Source organism: Dryobates pubescens, chromosome 33 (assembly GCF_014839835.1).
Source record: "Dryobates pubescens isolate bDryPub1 chromosome 33, bDryPub1.pri, whole genome shotgun sequence".
NCBI lineage: Eukaryota > Metazoa > Chordata > Aves > Piciformes > Picidae > Dryobates > Dryobates pubescens.
The window spans coordinates 3298275-3317186 of NC_071644.1; the positions used below are offsets into that span (position 1 = coordinate 3298275).

Consider the following 18912-nt stretch of genomic DNA (forward strand, 5'->3'; position numbering starts at 1 on the left):
CTTGCTCAGCCCCACAGGATAGGGGTCAGCAGCACTGACACCTCCCCAGGGCTCAGCAGCACTGACACCTCCCCAGGGGTCAGCAGCACTGACACCTCCCCAGGGGTCAGCAGCACTGACACCTCCCAGGGGTCAGCAGCAGTGACACCTCCCAGGGGTCAGCAGCACTGACACCTCCCAGGGGTCAGCAGCACTGACACCTCCCTGGGCTCAGCAGCACTGACACCTCCCAGGGGTCAGCAGCAGTGACACCTCCCAGGGGTCAGCAGCACTGACACCTCCCTGGGCTCAGCAGCACTGACACCTCCCCGGGGTCAGCAGCACTGACACTCCCCAGGGGTCAGCAGCACTGACACTCCCCAGGGGTCAGCAGCACTGACACCTCCCAGGGGTCAGCAGCACTGACACCTCCCAGGGCTCAGCAGCACTGACACCTCCCAGGGGTCAGCAGCACTGACACTCCCCAGGGGTCAGCAGCACTGACACCTCCCTGGGCTCAGCAGCACTGACACCTCCCAGGGCTCAGCAGCACTGACACCTCCCTGGGCTCAGCAGCACTGACACCTCCCTGGGCTCAGCAGCACTGACACCTCCCAGGGCTCAGCAGCACTGACACCTCCCCAGGGGTCAGCAGCACTGACACCTCCCAGGGGTCAGCAGCACTGACACTCCCCAGGGGTCAGCAGCACTGACACCTCCCTGGGCTCAGCAGCACTGACACCTCCCAGGGCTCAGCAGCACTGACACCTCCCTGGGCTCAGCAGCACTGACACCTCCCTGGGCTCAGCAGCACTGACACCTCCCTGGGGTCAGCAGCACTGACACCTCCCCAGGGGTCAGCAGCACTGACACCTCCCAGGGGTCAGCAGCACTGACACCTCCCTGGGCTCAGCAGCACTGACACCTCCCTGGGCTCAGCAGCACTGACACCTCCCAGGGGTCAGCAGCACTGACACCTCCCTGGGCTCAGCAGCACTGACACCTCCCAGGGGTCAGCAGCACTGACACCTCCCAGGGCTCAGCAGCACTGACACCTCCCCAGGGGTCAGCAGCACTGACACCTCCCAGGGCTCAGCAGCACTGACACCTCCCAGGGGTCAGCAGCACTGACACCTCCCCAGGGCTCAGCAGCACTGACACCTCCCCAGGGGTCAGCAGCACTGACACCTCCCCAGGGGTCAGCAGCACTGACACTCCCCAGGGCTCAGCAGCACTGACACCTCCCAGGGGTCAGCAGCACTGACACCTCCCAGGGGTCAGCAGCACTGACACCTCCCAGGGCTCAGCAGCACTGACACCTCCCCAGGGGTCAGCAGCAGTGACACCTCCCAGGGGTCAGCAGCACTGACACCTCCCTGGGCTCAGCAGCACTGACACCTCCCCAGGGGTCAGCAGCAGTGACACCTCCCAGGGGTCAGCAGCACTGACACCTCCCTGGGCTCAGCAGCACTGACACCTCCCCAGGGCTCAGCAGCACTGACACCTCCCAGGGCTCAGCAGCACTGACACCTCCCTGGGCTCAGCAGCACTGACACCTCCCTGGGCTCAGCAGCACTGACACCTCCCAGGGGTCAGCAGCACTGACACCTCCCAGGGGTCAGCAGCACTGACACCCCCCAGGGGTCAGCAGCACTGACACCTCCCAGGGCTCAGCAGCACTGACACCTCCCCAGGGCTCAGCAGCACTGACACCTCCCCAGGGGTCAGCAGCACTGACACCTCCCCAGGGGTCAGCAGCACTGACACCTCCCCAGGGGTCAGCAGCACTGACACTCCCCAGGGCTCAGCAGCACTGACACCTCCCAGGGGTCAGCAGCACTGACACCTCCCAGGGGTCAGCAGCACTGACACCTCCCTGGGCTCAGCAGCACTGACACCTCCCCAGGGGTCAGCAGCAGTGACACCTCCCAGGGGTCAGCAGCACTGACACCTCCCTGGGCTCAGCAGCACTGACACCTCCCCAGGGCTCAGCAGCACTGACACCTCCCAGGGGTCAGCAGCACTGACACCTCCCTGGGCTCAGCCCTGCTGGGCTGCTCTGCAGGACAGAGCACCAACGCCGTGGGGATGCTGCAGCGGGCAGGGGGGAAGCAGCCACCGCCTGAACTGCCTTTTCCTAGGGGGCTGGTGCAGAATTGGGCCAAAACATTCTTGTCTGGTGAGAGAGATGTTTTGCTGTGCTCTGGCTGTGAAGCCAGCTGTGGCCACCCCACCGCAGCAGAGGTTGCCAGCGCCCGGCCCTGCCGCGGCTCCTCGCCTGCCCGCGGCCCCCTGCACCGCCTCTGGCCTCTGATGGCTCTGTCCTGCCCCAAGGGCTCAGAGCCTGGAGGCTGCAGGGCTTGAGCAGAGGGGCAGAGGCTTCTTGGTGGGGGGGAGTGCATCACCTCTCAGGTGTCATCTCGTGGTGGGGATCCCCTCTGCTCCGCGGGGCTGAGGCCACAGCTGCAGTGCTGAGCACAGCTTCGGGCTCAGCAGCTCAGGAGAGACAGGGAACTGCTGAGGGAGTGCAGTGCTGCTGCTGCATTGCTGCCCCAGCTGTGGCTTCCCCCATGCAAACCTTCCCCAGGGCCATGTGGCACTCAGGAAGCTCCTGCTAGCTGGGTTGCAGTCAGCACTCTCTGGCAGCTGCTTTGCTCTCTGCTGCTCCTCTTCTCAGTGTGTTGATGCCCAAGAAGGTCACCATGAGCCCACAGGTTGAGCTCAGGGCCAGGAAGGGCAGTGGTGTCCTGGGGTGCATCAAGAAGAGGGTGGCCAGCAGGATGAGGGAGGTTCTTTTCCCCCTCTCCTCTGCCCTAGTGAGGCCTCATCTGGAGGTGTGGGTGTAGCTGTGGGCTCTGGTTCAGGAGAGACAGGGAACTGCTGGAGAGAGTCCAGCAGAGGCTACAGAGATGCTGAGGGGCCTGGAGCAGCTCTGTGAAGAGCAAAGGCTGAGAGCCCCTGGAGAAGAGCAGCCCCAGAGGGGAGCTGAGCAATGCTCAGCAAGAGCTAAAGGCTGGGGGGCAAGAGGCTGGGGCCAGATGCCTGTCAGTGGTGCCCAGGGACAGACCAAGGGGCAGTGGGCACAAACTGGAACCCAGGAGGAGAAAGTTGTTAGGTGTGAGGGTGCTGGAGCCCTGGAGCAGGCTGCCCAGAGAGGCTGTGGAGTCTCCTGGTGTGGAGAGCTCCCAACCCCCTCCTGGGGCATTGTGCTGCTGGGCAGGGTGCTGGGGGAGCCCTGCTGGAGCAGGGGGCTTGGGCTGGAGGAGCTCCAGAGGTCCCTTCCAACCCTTACCACGCTGAGATTCGGTGGTTTCCTTGGGAGCTAAGAGGTCATCCTCCCCCTGCTGCCTGCGAGGGGGGATGGCTGCTGGCGGCTGGGCTCACATCGTCACACCGAGGACAGAAGTTTTGCAACCCTCTGCTTTTATTTCCCGGCAGCAGCAGCAGAAGCTGCGGTGAAGCAAAACAAAGAGAACCACCCCCCAAACCCCCCCTAAAAATGAATGATAGTTAAAAACAAAATGCTCCGAGGGAGCTGGGAGGCTGCGTGGGAAGCTGAGCCGAGGGGAAATGAGCCTCGCTGGTTTCCATTGCACCCTCGGCAGCGCAGGTGTCCCCCCTTCCCTTCCCTTCCCTTCCCTTCCCTTCCCTTCCCTTCCCTTCCCTTCCCTTCCCTTCCCTTCCCTTCCCTTCCCTTCCCTTCCCTTCCCTTCCCTTCCCTTCCCTTCCCTTCCCTTCCCTTCCCTTCCCTTCCCCCTTCCCTTTTCCCTTCCCTTTTCCCTTCCCTTTTCCCTTCCCTTTTCCCTTCCCTTCCCTTTTCCCTTCCCTTCCCTTTTCCCTTCCCTTCCCTTTTCCCTTCCCTTCCCTTTTCCCTTCCCCCTTCCCTTCCCTTTTCCCTTCCCTCCCTCCCTCCCTTGTTTTTCTCGGCTGAAAGGTTGCATCTGCGCCGCTCGCCCTCCCCGCAGCCGGTGGCCGCTGACTCAACCTCCCCGGAGGGCTGCTCTCCTCCCGCCCCCAGCCAGAGAAAAAACACCAGGGCCCCAAGGAGGAGCCCCCGCCAGGGCTTGGGAAACGCTCCGGCCGCCCCTTCGCTTATCAGCCCGGAGGTGGTTTCAGCAGCGCCCGGCTGGGCCCCGGCACTTGCGGCGAGGCTGCGGCAGCCCCCGGCCGCGCAGCCGGCAGAGCCGAGCTGCCCGCTCGCACCTGCAGGCTCCCCGCTGGCACCAGGACCCCGATCCTGCGGGGAGCGGAGAGAAAGCACCCCTCAGACCTTCTCCTCAAGGTCCCCAGGGTGCTGCCCTCCCCCCCCCCCAAAAAAAAGGAGGGCAGCGCAAAGGAGGGAGGCGGTGCGGGGAGAGCCGTCCCAAACCAGGGCTGCAGGCAACTCACTGCAGCTGGGGATGCCGGGCTGGGATGCTGAGAGGGGCTGGATGGGTCCCAGACGGCAGCGCCGAGCAGCCAGCCTGGCGTAGCAGCAGGAGCGGAGCAGGCAGCACCTGTGGCGAGAGGCAGAGCCTGGCCTCATCCCCCGGGGGGGCACCGGCTGCTTCTAACCTACCTGCAACAGGCTCTGCGTGCGGGGAGAGAAAAGCCACCGCCGTCTGCGTCCCTCCTGCTGCCCCGAGCCACCCGGGAGCTGCTCTTTCCAGCCCCCTTCCCACACCCAGCTGCTGCTTCGTTTCCCCATACAGCCCCTGCCCGGGTGCCGGAGCCCCTGCCCGGGTGCCGGAGCCCCTGCCCGGGTCCAGGAGCCCCTGCCCGGGTACCGGAGCCCCTGCCCGGGCCCTGGAGCCCCTGCCCGGGTCCAGGAGCCCTTGCCCGGGTGCCGGAGCCCCTGCCCGGGCCCTGGAGCCCCTGCCCGGGTCCAGGAGCCCTTGCCCGGGTACCGGAGCCCCTGCCCGGGCCCTGGAGCCCCTGCGCCTCCTGGCTTCGTGCTGGGAGCTGTCCCCATCCTCCGGCGCCGCCCCGCTGGCTTCAGCCGCTCCTCACCCGCACAACCCTCCTGCCCCCAGGGCTGCGATTAGGGGAGGGGGGAACACCGCCTTGCTTTCCCCCCACCACCCCTACCCCTTCCCTAAAACCTGTTCCCTTCCCGCTGCTGCCCTTTGCCTTGTCCTGCATCTGTGCAGAGCTTCAGAGGGTGCTGCTGGGGCTGCTGAAAGCCATGAGCTTAGCCCTCGCCCGGGGTCAGCATTAGCCCTCCCCCGGGCCAGTATTAGCCCTCCCCCGGGCCAGCATTAGCCCTCCCGGGGTTTGGTGTTGGCTGTACCTGTCCAGGGAAGCCCTGGCTGTGCCTCTGCCCCGTCCTGAGTAGCAGCTCAGGGCTGTCAGGTTTCCTACAGTGCTTCCCTCCAGTCCCGGGGCAATGGCACTTGGGTGCTTCCCCTGAGCTGAGAACACACCTGGGGTGACCAGAGAAAGGCTGTTTTGGGGGGCAGGTTCTGTTTGTAATGAGGCCTGGGGAGCCAGCAGGGAGAAAAAGGCTTTGCTGGGGGAGCTGGGGATGCTCAGAGGGGTTTGGAGGTGCTCCCTATGTGGCCCCACAGCTTGGCTCCCAGGAGGATGCTCAGAGGGGTTTGGGGGTGCTCCCTATGTGGGGCCACAGCTTGGCTCCCAGGGGGATGCTCAGAGGGGTTTGGGGGTGCTCCCTATGTGGGGCCACAGCTTGGCTCCCAGGAGGATGCTCAGAGGGGTTTGGGGGTGCTCCCTATGTGGGGCCACAGCTTGGTTCCCAGGAGGATGCTCAGAGGGGTTTGGGGGTGCTCCCTATGTGGGGCCACAGCTTGGTTCCCAGGAGGATGCTCAGAGGGGTTTGGGGGTGCTCCCTATGTGGCCCCACAGCTTGGCTCCCAGGGGGATGCTCAGAGGGGTTTGGGGGTGCTCCCTTTGTGGGGCCACAGCTTGGCTCCCAGGGGGATGCTCAGAGGGGTCTGGGGGTGCTCCCTACGTTGGTGTGGGGCCACAGCTTGGCTCCCAGGCGTGGGGATGGGGAATGGCTGCACTTACTGCAGGCAAGCAGCATCCCCAGCACCAGCAGGACCTTCATCTTCCTCTCAGCAGAGCCTGGGAGGAGAAGGAGAGGACAGGCTGAGCCCCACAGCAGGGCTGGCTGACAGGGGCTGCCATGCAAGCCTGCTCCTTCTGAAAACAAGTCAGGGGACCCCAAAATTTGGAGGGAGGAAGGCAGCCAAAGGCCTCCTGCATCTGTGCCAGAGCCACAGAGCCCTTGTGGTTGGAAGGGACCTTTGAGACCACCACATCCAACCCTTCACCCCAGCCCTGCCAGGGCACCACTGAGCAGTGCCCCTCAGCACCACATCCCCCCCAGCTCTGACACCCCTCCAGGGATGGGGGCTCCACCTGCCCTGGGCAGCCTGGGCCAGGCCCTGAGGGGAGGAGATCATCCCTCATGGCCAAGCTAAACCTCTCCTGGTGCAGCTTGAGGCCATCTCCTCCTGCTGACAAATGTTGCTGCCTGCTGGCCAGAAGCAAACCCTTCCTGAAGCTGTCCCCCCTCCCCCCAGCATCTCCCACCTCCCATCCCACCTCCCCAGCATCTCCCACCTCCCATCCCACCCCCCAGCATCTCCCACCTCCCATCCCACCCCCTCAGCATCTCCCACCTCCCATCCCACCCCCCAGCATCTCCCACCTCCCATCCCACCTCCCCAGCATCTCCCACCTCCCATCCCACCTCCCATCCCACCCCCCCAGCATCTCCCACCTCCCATCCCACCCCTTTTGGCACTTCCCAGCAGCAGAGCTGCAACTCCCCAGCTGCTTTTTGGCTCTCTTTTGCTTGCTTCAGGCTGAAAGCTCTGCCTCTTCATCTCCTGCCACGGGAAGCAAGCAGCAGGCAGCCCTCCTGCTCCCTCCTGCCAGCATCCCTCCCTCCGCGGTGGGACCGGGGTGGGAGCTGCTCACCGGGGGAGGGGGCTGGGGGGGATTTGCTCCAGCTCTGCTTCCTCGCTGCCAGGGGAGAGGCTGCCCTCTGTCTCCAGCCTTTGCAGGCTCCAAAGTGGAAGCGCTGAAGCGATTCCTCGGTCCCAAACCCACTCGGTGCTACGCCCCTTCCCTCCCTGGCCGAGGCCACAGCCCCCTCCCAGCCCTCTCCCCCCGGGCCCCGAGTGACGCAGGGGCCGAGCTGGAGCTCCTCGGTGGTTCGGGGGAGGAGGACTTGGAGTGTTTGCAGGCCAGGCTTGAAGCACAGCATCGAAACAAGTTGGGGCTGTGCAGCCTGGAGGAGAGAAGGCTCCGGGGAGAGCCTCACAGCAGCCTGCCAGTACCCCAAGGGGGCTGCAGGGGAGCTGGGGAGGGAACTCTTCCTAAGGGCTTGCAGGGGTAGGATGAGAGGGAATGGAGTGAAGCCTGGGGAGGGGAGATTGAGACTGGAGATGAGGAAGAAATTCTTCACAGTGAGGGTAGGGAGAGCCTGGCACAGGCTGCCCAGGGAGGCTGTGGCTGCCTCCTCCCTGGAGGTGCTCAAGGCCAGGCTGGATGAGACCTGGAGCGACCTGCCCCAGTGGGAGGTGTCCCTGCCCATGGCAGGGGGGCTGGGACTGGATGGACTTTAAGGTCCCTTCCATCCCAAACCATTCTGTGAAGCCCTGAACTGATGAGGAGTTCTCTCTCTGGCCAGCAGCAGCTGACAGAGGCCTGGGCTGCTTTGAGCAGCTGGTTTATTGTCACACCGATTACATTTCCAGCAGCACTGAGCTGGAGGAGGCTGCAGGAGGAGGCTGCAGGGGTGCCCCATGCAGGAGGAGGCTGCAGAGCTGCTCTATGCAGGAGGAGGCTGCAGGGGGGCTCCATGCAGGAGGAGGCTGCAGGGGTGCCCCATGCAGGAGGAGGCTGCAGGGGGGCTCCATGCAGGAGGAGGCTGCAGGGGGGCTCCATGCAGGAGGAGGCTGCAGGGGGGCTCCATGCAGGAGGAGGCTGCAGGGCTGCTCTATGCAGGAGGAGGCTGCAGGGGGGCTCCATGCAGGAGGAGGCTGCAGGGGGGCTCCATGCAGGAGGAGGCTGCAGGGCTGCTCTATGCAGGAGGAGGCTGCAGGGCTGCTCCATGCAGGAGGAGGCTGCAGGGCTGCTCCATGCAGGAGGAGGCTGCAGGGCTGCTCCATGCAGGAGGAGGCTGCAGAGCTGCTCCATGCAGGAGGAGGCTGCAGAGCTGCTCCATGCAGGAGGAGGCTGCAGGGCTGCTCCACGCTCCAGCCACACATCCCAGCTCCCCTCAGTAGCACTTGTTCCTCTTGTGGAAGAGGTGCTTCACCTTGTAGCTCCTGATGTTCCTCTTGAGGCAGAGAGCCAGGCTGAGGTCACACTCACAGGAGTGGTGGCTGCACCAGGACTCCTCATCTGCAGGCAGAAGGCAGCCCAGGGTCAGCTTTGGCTTTTGGGAAGGTAGGGGACAGACAGAGCACAGCTCCTGGGCCAGGGTCCTGGTTACACTCACAGAATGGTCAGGGTTGGAAGGGAGCTCAAGGCTCAGCCAGCTCCAACCCCCTGCCATGGGCAGGGACACCTCACACCGCAGCAGGTTGCTCACAGCCACCTCCAGCCTGGCTGCAAACACCTCCAGGCAGGAGGCTTCCACCACCTCCCTGGGCAGCCTGTGCCAGGCTCTCACCACCCTCCTGAGGAACAACTTCTTCCTCACAGCCAATCTCAATCTCCCCACTTCTAGTTTTGCTCCATCCCCCCCAGTCCTATCCCTCCCTGACAGCCTCAAAAGTCCCTCCCCAGCTTTCTTGCAGCCCCCTTCAGATCCTGGAAGGCCACAATGAGGTCTCCTGGGAGCCTTCTCCTCTCCAGCCTGCACAACCCCAACTCCCTCAGGCTGTGCTCACAGCAGAGCAGCTCCAGCCCTCTGCTCATGTTCTGTTAGACTTAGCCAAAGCAAAGCAATGCAGCCAAGGTCAGAAAAGAGCCAGCAGAAGCACAGTCAGTGCTCCCCAGAGTGAGGAAGCAGCAAAAAAAGAGAGAAAATTTAGTGTACACATCACAGACTCACAGAACTGGCAGGGCTGGAAGGGAGCTCAAGGCTCAGCCAGCCCCAACCCCCTGCCATGGGCAGGGACACCTCACACCACAGCAGGTTGCTCACAGCCACCTCCAGCCTGGCTGCAAACACCTCCAGGCAGGAGGCTTCCACCACCTCCCTGGGCAGCCTGTGCCAGGCTCTCACCACCCTCCTGGGGAACAACTTCTGCCTCACATCCAATCTCAGCCTCTCCACTTCTACTTTTGCTCCATCCCCCCCAGCCCTATCCCTCCCTGACAGCCTCAGAAGTCCCTCCCCAGCTTCCCTGGAGCCCCTTGCAGATCCTGACACCTAACTTCATGCCCATGATCTGGCCAGAGGGATTGCTTAGAGCTCATCATCATTCCCCCCTCTCTTTATTTGTTTGGTTTACACCCAGTGGGGATTTGATTCACATCCTACCACCCCCTGCTCAGGATCTGGGGAGGGGAGGACACATGTTAAAGGCACAGCCTAAAACCCCCCCCCCCAGGTCTCACTTACTGCAGGTGGGGTGGCCCCCAAGCCAGCTGAAGCTGTAGCTCTGCACCTTGGCATCGCAGTGGTACCTCTGCAGGAGGCTGCTGTAGCACTGATCATGCAGCTGGCAGCACCTGAGGGGCAGAGAGAGGTTGGGGGGGAGGTTGGGTTGGGTTTATTTTTAACCCCTCTCCTTCCCTCCCCATATTTGGAGAGCCTGCAGAAGGGGAGGCTCAGGGGAGACCTTCTTGCTCTCCCCAACCCCCTGAAGGGAGCTTGGAGCCAGGTGGGGGTTGGGTTCTTGCCCCAGGCACCCAGCAGCAGAACAAGAGGACACAGCCTCAAGCTGTGCCAGGCTGGAGGGGAGGAGAAAGTTCTTTTGGCCATTGGGATGTGCTGCCCAGGGAGGTGGTGGAGTCCCCAGCCCTGGAGGTGTTCAAGAGGGGCTTGGCTGTGGCCCTTGGAGCCATGGTTTAGCTGCCAGGAGGTGCTGGGTGCCAGCTTGGACTTGCTGAGCTCTGAGCTCTTTTCCAGCCTGGTTGATTCTGTGAAGGGTTTGTGCAGGCAGAGAGCCCTGGAGCTGTTTAGCCTGGAGAAGGGAAGGCTGAGAGGAGGGCAGGGGAAGGTTGCTGGGACTCTGGAGGGTGGGTGTCAAGAGGAAGGGGCCAGGCTGCTCTTCCCAGGGGTCTCCTGTGAGGAGATGAAGGGAACCAGACACAAAGTGGAGCCCAGGAAGTTCCATCTCAACACAAGGAGAAACTGAGAGGGGCTGAGAGCCCTCCAGGCTGCTGAGCCTGGGGAAGAGCAGCCCCAGAGGGCAGCTGAGCAATGCTCAGCAAGAGCTAAAGGCTGGGGGGCAAGAGGCTGGGGCCAGGCTCTGCTCAGTGGTGCCCAGGGACAGCCCAAGGAGCACAAACTGGCACTCAGGAGGTTCCACCTGAGCAGGAGGAGAAAGCTGCTTGGTGTGAGGGTGCTGGAGGCCTGGAGCAGGCTGCCCAGGGAGTCTCCTGGTGTGGGGGCATTCAAGAGCCACCTGGATGCATTCCTGTGGGACCTGCCCTGATGGTCTCCAGGGGTCCCTTCCAACCCCTGTGTGCTGGGGAGGAAAGTTCAGCCCACTGCCCCCAACCATTGTGGGGTTCTGAGGTGGGCACTTACCTGTCTGTGGCATCCATGGGTGTCCCCCTGCCCCCCAGGCCACAGTAGCAGCCATAGGAGGAGTAATGCAGCAGAGCATTCTTCCCTGTGGCTTTTTTGATCATCTTGTAGAGCTGCAGGATTCCTCCACCAGCTGGGGCCAAGCCTGGGTGGGAAAAGCAGGCAGCAAACCCTAGGTGAAGCAGATCCTGCTGGCTGCAGGCTCCTGAGAGCAGGGGGAGGCTTTCCTGGGGTGGGCAGGGATGGAGGAGAAGCCTCTCCTGCCTTTCCTCCTGGGACTGTGGGGAGAGGGCATCCCTGCTGGGAAGCAGGAGGAGAAGCCAGGCCAGCTGGGATGCCAGCCCAGCTCCCCACTGGCATCCCCAGACCCCTCCAGCCCCTAGATGGGCAGCAGGCAGGTGCCTGTGAGCCTTGGGAAGGAGCAGATGCAGAGCCACTGCCAGCTGAGGGCAGGGGTGGGGGTGGGGGAGGGTGAAGCCATCCCCAGCCCGGTCCTGCTGGCCAGGGATGCATCCTGCAGGAGGGCCTGGGCACGGTGTGGGAGAGGACACTTACCCAGAGCAAGCAGCAGAGTGAAGGCCAGGAGAGAGTTCATCCTTCTGACAGCCCTGGGGGTGGGGGGGAAGGAAACCAAACCATTAACCCCTTCCACAGACCCCTGCCTGCTGTGCTTCCCTCCCCCTGCCCGGGGGCAGAGCTGCTCCCCACCTCCAGGGGCTGGGGCAGCTGGAGAGGGGCAAAGTGTGCTCAGGGGTGGGGAGGGAGAGGCAGCAGGAGGCAGCAGGCTGGGGGAAAAGCAAGGTGAAGGGGAAGGAAGAGCAGCTGGAGGAAGGAACAGCCCCTGAGGGCCGTGGGGCTCTGCCTCGGGGCTGGCATCCCAGCTGGCCTGGCTTCTCCTCCTGCTTCCCAGCAGGGATGCCCTCTCCCCACGGCTTCTGGTTCCAGGAGGAGAGGCTTCTCCTCCATCCCTGCTCACCTCAGGAAAGCCTCCCCCTGCTCTCAGGAGCCTGCAGCCAGCAGGACCTGCTTTATATAGGCTGTGCTGCCTGCAGGGGGAGGTTCGTTTCACCCACAAGCTGCTGACTGGGCTCTTCTGCAGAAGCCCAAGTGCCATCCTTCCTCTTCACAGGAACCCCAGAAATACCCCCAGCACCCTGGCACTGGGTGGGGTGAGCTGGCCAGGCAGCAGCATTTCCACCCCGAGGAGGAAGCTCACACTCTGCCCCCAGCTGAGGAGCCTCAGGGCCACAGTGGTGCACTGGGGGGGGGTGGAATCATACAGTCAGTAAGGCTGGAAAAGAGCTCAGAGCTCAGCAAGTCCAAGCTGGCACCCAGCACCTCCTGACAGCTACACCATGGCTCCAAGGGCCACATCCAGGCCCCTCTTGAACACCTCCAGGGCTGGGGACTCCACCACCTCCCTGGGCAGCACATTCCCATGGCCAATGTCTCTTGCTGGGAAGAACTTTCTCTTCACCACCAGCCTAAACCTCCCCTGGCACAGCTTGAGACTGTGTCCTCTTGTTCTGCTGCTGGGAGAAGAGCCCAACCCCCATCTGGCTCCAAGCTCCCTTCAGGGAGTTGGAGAGAGCAAGAAGGTCTCCCCTGAGCCTCCTCTTCTGCAGGCTAAGCAACCCCAGCTCCCTCAGCCTCTCCTCCCAGGGCTGTGCTCCAGACCCCTCCCCAGCTTTGTTGCCCTTCTCTGGACACCTTCCAGCAGCTCAACCTCTTTCCTGACCTGAGGAGCCCAGAGCTGGACACAGGACTCAAGCAAAACCCTGAGTCAGCTTCTGCATCCCAGCAGCAGCCTGCCAGGACCTGAAGGGGGCTACAGGAAGGCTGCAGAGAGGCTGTTTGCAAAGGCCTGCAGGGACAGGATGAGGAGCAGTGGTTTGAAATGAGAGCAGAGCAGAGTTAGATTGGATGTGAGGAACAAGTTCTGCACCAGGAGGCTGCTGGAACACTGCAGCAGGCTGCCCAGGGAGGGAGCTGAGGTCCCATCCCTGGGGATACTCAAGGTGAGGCTCAACAGAGCTCTGGGCAACCTGCTCTAGGGGAGGATGTCCCTGCTGACTGCAGGGGCATGGACTGGATGCCCTTTGGAGGTCCCTTCCAGCCCCAACCATTCTCTGCTTGTGGGAGTGAAGCAGATTTGAGCTTTTCAAGGGCCTGGGAGATGTCCCTTGGCCATGCTGGGAAGGTGATTCAAGGTCAGTCCTGGGTTCCCCCAGAGGAAGTTCTTCACACTGAGGGCAGTGAAAGACTGGCACAGGTTGCCCAGAGAGGGGCTGGAAGCCTCATGCCTGGAGACATCCAAGGTCAAACCAGATGTGGCCCTGAGCACACTGTGGATCCTCTCTGTGGCCTCCTCTGGACTGCCTCCAGCAGCTCTGTGTCCTTCTGCTGCTGGGGACAGCAGAGCTGGAGGCAGGCTTGGAGGTGAGGTGTGAGCAGAGCAGAGCCCAGGGGCAGAATCCCCTCTGCTGCCCACCCTGCTGTGGCTGCAGCCAGCACACAGCTGCCTGCAGGGCTGCAGGAGGGCACTGCTGGCTGCTGGGGAGCTGCTCAGCACCCTGCACCCCCAAGGCTCTTTCTTGGGGGCTGCTCTCCAGTAAGCTGCCCACAGATGCCACCATGACAGACAAAGGCACCCCAGAGAATCCTCCTGGACACCTTTTATTGAGTCATCTTTGCTGGGAAACCAAATGAGAAGCGAAAGAGAGGGGAGGAAGGACCCCCCAGGGGCAGCTGCTGTGCTCTGTGGGCGCCAGGGGGGGGAAGTCCATCCCTGGCCTCTCCTCACCCCAAGCACCTCGCAGGGAGCCTCGGTGGCTCCAGGTCCCTTCAGCCCCCACATCAGGCTGTAGCCAGGGGTAAAACCAGTCCCAACCTGGGAAGCTGGGCACAGCTTTGCCTCCCTCAGCACTGGAGCTTGCTTCCTCTGCACCTCAGCCTGAAGTAGAAGCGGTAGGAGCTGTTGTAGGACCCCAGGGCGCTGGCGAAGCAGGATGCCACCTCCTTGTCACACAGGCAGGTCTCTCTCCTGCACCAGCTCTGCTCTTTACCTGTGTGTGTGGAGGCAAACACAACGCTCTCTGGTGGCCTTGGGGGCTGCCAGGGGTGATGGAGTCCCCTCAGGGCTCCCCAGTGCCCAGGGGAAGTGCACAAGCAGGCTCCAGGCTGCCCGTGCCCCCCACGGTGCCCACTGGTTTCTCATGCCCTGTGTGCCCCCCAGGCTGAGCACCAGGCTGGGTTGGTCCCCAGGGGGATGCCCTCCTGTGTGCCTTGCTCTGGGGCTGGGGTGCTGTGGGGGAGCAGTGCTGGTTCCCCACCTCTCTGGGACCTGCTGCCTGAAAGGGGCTTAGGAGGAAGCTGGGGAGGGACTCCTCACAAGGGCTTGGGGGAGGGCAAGAGGGAATGGATTGGAGCTGGGAGAGGGGAGGTTGAGACTGGAGGCTGGGGAGACTGAGACTGGAGGTTGGGGAGGTTGAGACTGGAGAGACTGAGACTGGAGACTGGGGAGACTGAAACTGGAGATTGGGGAGACTGAGACTGGAGGCTGGGGAGACTGAGACTGGAGACTGGGGAGACTGAGACTGGAGACTGGGGAGGCTGAGACTGGAGGCTGGGGAGACTGAGACTGGAGACTGGGGAGGCTGAGACTGGAGACTGGGGAGACTGAGACTGGAGGTTGGGGAGATTGAGACTGGAGACTGGGGAGGTTGAGACTGGAGACTGGGGAGGTTGAGACTGGAGGCTGGGCAGGAAAGCTTTACAGAGTGAGGCTGGGGAGCCACTGGCACAGGCTGCCCAGGGAGGCTGTGGCTGCCCCCTCCCTGGAGGTGCTCAGGGCCAGGCTGGATGAGGCCTTGAGCAGCCTGGGCTGGTGGGAGGGGTCCCTGCCCGTGGCAGGGGGCTTGGAACTGGCTGATCTTGAAGGTCCCTTCCAAGCCTGACCCACTCTGCTCTCCCAGTACTCACTGCAGACGATGTCTCCATCGGTGGTGCTGAAGTGGTAGGGGGTGACCAGGGGGCTGCAGCTGCCCTCCCTCAGCCTCCTGTAGCAGCAGTCGTGTGCCTGGCAGCAGCTGGGGGAAGGACCACATCACAGCGCTGCCCTGCAAGCCTCCCTTGGCTCCCGAGCCTCAGGTTGCAGGGGGTGATCAGGCAGCGGCGAGATGCGGCACGGCCCCAACCTCCCCCCCTCCGAGGCTGCTGGTGAGGAGGTTTGGGGGGGCAGTGGGGCAGGGGGGGGAGATGCTCTTCGGGTCCTCACCGGTCGGTGGAGTCCAGCGGGGTGCCTCTGCCCCCGATGCCGCAGAAGCAGCCGTACCAGCTGTAGGACCAGAGGGCGCTTCTGCCGGTGCTCGCCCGGATCATCCGCTCCAGCTCCACGACGCTGCTGCGAGCGGGCAGCAGCCCTGAGCCGGGGACGGGAGGGACGGAAGGACAGAGGGACAGAAGGACAGAGGGCCAGGCTGACTGCGGTGCCCTGCGTTAAATAAGTCTGGGGCTTGCTGGAAGCAGAGCCTGCCAGGGAGGTGAGCCCTGAGAAGCTCCAAACCACCACCACCAACCCCTGCAAACACCTCCCCAGGCTGCTGTGTGCTGTGTGCAGCCTCCCAGCTCACAGCATCACAGTCACAGAACCACAGAATCGTCAGGGTTGGAAGGGAGCTCCAGGCTCAGCCAGCTCCAACCCCCCTGCCATGGGCAGGGACACCTCACACCGCAGCAGGTTGCTCACAGCCACCTCCAGCCTGGCTGCAAACACCTCCAGGCAGGAGGCTTCCACCACCTCCCTGGGCAGCCTGTGCCAGGCTCTCACCACCCTCCTGGGGAACAACTTCTTCCTCACAGCCAACCTCAATCTCCCCACTTCTACTTTTGCTCCATCCCCCCCAGTCCTATCCCTCCCTGACACCCTCAAAAGTCCCTCCCCAGCTTTCTTGGAGCCCCCTGCAGATCCTGGAAGGGCACAATGAGGTCTCCCTGGGAGCCTTCTCCTCTCCAGCCTGCACAACCCACATGGGTATGGAGAGGCAGGCTGCAGCCCTTGGTGAAACAGCTCCAGCAGGGATTTTTCCCAAAGCCAGGTGACTGCAGGCACAAACTAGGGCAGATCCCAGATCCCATATCCCATATCCCATACCTCTTATCCCCTATCCCATAACTCCTATCCCTTATCCCATATCCCCTATCCCCTATCCCCTATCCTCTATCCCATATCCCCTATCCCCTATCCCATATCCCCTACCCCATATCCTCTATCCCATATCCCCTATCCCCTATCCCCTATCCCCTATCCCATATCCCCTATCCCCTATCCCCTATCCCCTATCCCCTATCCCCTATCCCCTATCCCCTATCCCATATCCTCTATCCCATATCCCCTATCCCCTATCCTATATCCCCTATCCCATATCCCCTATCCTATATCCCCTATCCCATATCCCCTATCCCCTACCCCATATCCCCTATCCCATATCCCCTACCCCCTATTCCCTACTCCATATCCCCTATCCCATATTCCCTACCCCCTATCCCCTACCCCATATCCCCTATCCCATATCCCCTACCCCCTATGCCCTACCCCATGTCCCCTATCCCCTATCCACTATCCCATATCCCCTGCCCCATATCCCATATCCCCTACCCCATATCCCCATCCCCTATCCTATATCCCATATCCCATATCCCCTATTCCAAAGCCAGGTGATAGCAGGCACAAACCAGAGCATATCCCATCTCCCCTATCCCATCTCCCCTATCCCCTATCCCATCTCCCACCTCCCATCAGATTGGATGTTAGGAAGAAGTTTCTTCCCCATGAGGAAGGGAACCCCCCCAAAAAAACCCCTCATCCAGTCCACCCCCCCCTGCCAGAGCAGGAGCACCAGGAGCAGGTCACCCAGGAGCAGAGCCAGCTGGGGGCTGGAATGCCTGCAGAGGCTCTCTGGGCAGCCTGCCCCAGCCTGGCAGCTGATGCCATTGCTGGCTGCCAATGCCCCCTTGCCAGGCTCAGCCCCAGGCAAGCAGGTTCCCAACAGGCTGCAGGGCTCCTGGGCATGAAACCCCTGGATCTGAGCAGCCCCAGAGCTTCCCTGGCACGCAGAGCACTGCCCCCTGAAGCACCAGAGAGAAGCAGCCAGGTTGAAACCAAGCCCCCAGACCACGCACAAAGACTCGGGGGGAGGTGGGGGGGGGGGGTGAGGTCCTTTTAACCCCTGCCGCACAGAGGAGCTCCCAAGGCAGCCCAGTGACCCTGGGGCACTCACCACAAGCCAAGAGCACGGCAAAGAGGAGATTCCTCATCCTCAGGCTGCTCCTGGAGGAGGAAAGCAGAGTGATGTGCCAGCAGCAGCGCCCCGGGGCCGCGGCCGAGGCCGCTCCTGTGCCCAGCCAGCAGCAGGGGGAGGCACGAGTGCCCCCGGGGATGCCCAGCACCCCGGAGGGCACACAGCTGGCTCCCGGTGGGGGCTTCAGGCTGGGGCTGGGGGATCCAGAGCTCGGCAGAGAGGTTAAGGGGAGGCTGATGGAGAAGCTGGCCCTCTGCTGCGCGCCCCCAGCACCCCTGGAGCCAGCTGCTGAGAGCAGAGGGCAGCAGCAGTCCCTCCGCTCCTTACCGCGGCTGGACCTGGCAGCTCCGAGCCCGCTGGGAGTGGGGTGGCTTTATGTGCTGGGGGAGGGCCAACCCTCCCTGCCCAGGCTGATGGTGCAATTTGTCAGCCAGCAGCTCCTGCTCCTGGGCCCAGGGCTCCATCCTCCTCCTCCTCCTCAGCACCTGGAGTTCCCTCCTCCATCCCCCTCCTGCTCCTGGGCCCAGGGCTCCATCCTCCTCCTCCTCCTCAGCACCTGGAGTTCCCTCCTCCGTCCCCCTCCTGCTCCTGAGCCCAGGGCTCCATCCTCCTCCTCGTCGGCACCTGGAGTTCCCTCCTCCATCCCCCTCCTGCTCCTGGGCCCAGGGCTCCATCCTCCTCCTCCTCAGCACCTGGAGTTCCCTCCTCCGTCCCCCTCCTGCTCCTGAGCCCAGGGCTCCATCCTCCTCCTCGTCGGCACCTGGAGTTCCCTCCTCCATCCCCCTCCTGCTCCTGAGCCCAGGGCTCCATCCTCCTCCTCCTCCTCAGCACCTGGAGTTCCCTCCTCCATCCCCCTCCTGCTCCTGAACCCAGGGCTCCATCCTCCTCCTCCTCCTCAGCACCTGGAGTTCCCTCCTCCATCTCCCTCCTGCTCCTGGGCCCAGGGCTCCATCCTCCTCCTCCTCAGCACCTGGAGTTCCCTCCTCCATCTCCCTCCTGCTCCTGGGCCCAGGGCTCCATCCTCCTCCTCCTCAGCACCTGGAGTTCCCTCCTCCATCCCCCTCCTGCTCCTCAGCCCAGGGCCTCCTCCTCCTCCTCCTCAGCACCTGGAGTTCCCTCCTCCATCCCCCTCCTGCTCCTTGCCCTGGCATGAGGCTGGCAGCACCTGGGGGTAATGCAGCTTCTGGATGATGCCAGGCAAGGTCTTGCCCTGAATTTGGTGGCTGAAAGGTCATGACCAAAGAGATTTGTGGGCAGCAGGTGCCCAGCTGGCACTGCAGAGGTTGTTGGATCTGTGTTGCAGCCACAGAGGTGGCATTTGGGCCCCACAGAGTGGCAATAGGGCATCACAGAGTGGCACTAGGGCCCTACAGAGTGGCACTTGGGCATCACAGAGTGGCACTAGGGCCCCACAGAGTGGCACTTGGGCATCACAGAGTGGCACTTGGGCATCACAGAGTGGCACTAGGGCCCCACAGAGTGGCACTTGGGCATCACAGAGTGGCACTTGGGCATCATAGAGTGGCACTAGGGCCCCACAGAGTGGCACTTGGGCATCATAGAGTGGCACTAGGGCCCTACAGAGTGGCACTTGGGCATCACAGAGTGGCACTAGGGCATCACAGAGTGGCACTAGGGCCCCACAGAGTGGCACTTGGGCATCACAGAGTGGCACTAGGGCCCTACAGAGTGGCACTTGGGCATCACAGAGTGGCACTAGGGCCCTACAGAGTGGCACTTGGGCATCACAGAGTGGCACTTGGGCCCTACAGAGTGGCACTTGGGCATCACAGAATGACACTTGGGCCTTGAGTGGGTGCTTGCCTTTGCCTCCCCACTCTCTGCACCCTCAGAGGTGTTTTCCCTTGGGGATTTCCCTGCACTGTTCCCTCCCTCCCCCCCTTCCCTTCCCTCCCTCCCTCCCTTCCCTTTCCTCCCTCCCTTCCCTTTCCTCCCTCCCTCCCCCCCTTCCCTTCT

The 18912-nt window shown here is 63.0% G+C and overlaps 2 protein-coding genes across 2 annotated transcripts; both read right to left on the reverse strand.

Moving 5' to 3' along the window:
* Nucleotides 1–8209: 8209 nt before the first annotated feature.
* LOC104302522 (basic phospholipase A2 sphenotoxin subunit B) lies at nucleotides 8210–11623 on the reverse strand. The gene is made up of 5 exons (XM_009903037.2): nucleotides 11613–11623; nucleotides 11192–11244; nucleotides 10637–10781; nucleotides 9503–9612; nucleotides 8210–8334 (listed from the first exon to the last, which is right to left on the reverse strand). The coding sequence occupies exons 2-5, from the start codon at nucleotides 11229–11231 to the stop codon at nucleotides 8210–8212; spliced, it is 420 nt and encodes a 139-aa protein (XP_009901339.2). The 5' UTR covers nucleotides 11232–11244; nucleotides 11613–11623.
* Nucleotides 11624–13555: 1932 nt separating this feature from the next.
* LOC104302523 (phospholipase A2, membrane associated) lies at nucleotides 13556–16957 on the reverse strand. Its single transcript, XM_054175911.1, has 4 exons — nucleotides 16915–16957; nucleotides 14913–15057; nucleotides 14618–14724; nucleotides 13556–13701 (listed from the first exon to the last, which is right to left on the reverse strand). Exons 1-4 carry the CDS (start codon nucleotides 16949–16951, stop codon nucleotides 13556–13558), a joined length of 435 nt encoding a protein of 144 aa, XP_054031886.1. The 5' UTR covers nucleotides 16952–16957.
* Between the last annotated feature and the right edge of the window lie 1955 nt (nucleotides 16958–18912).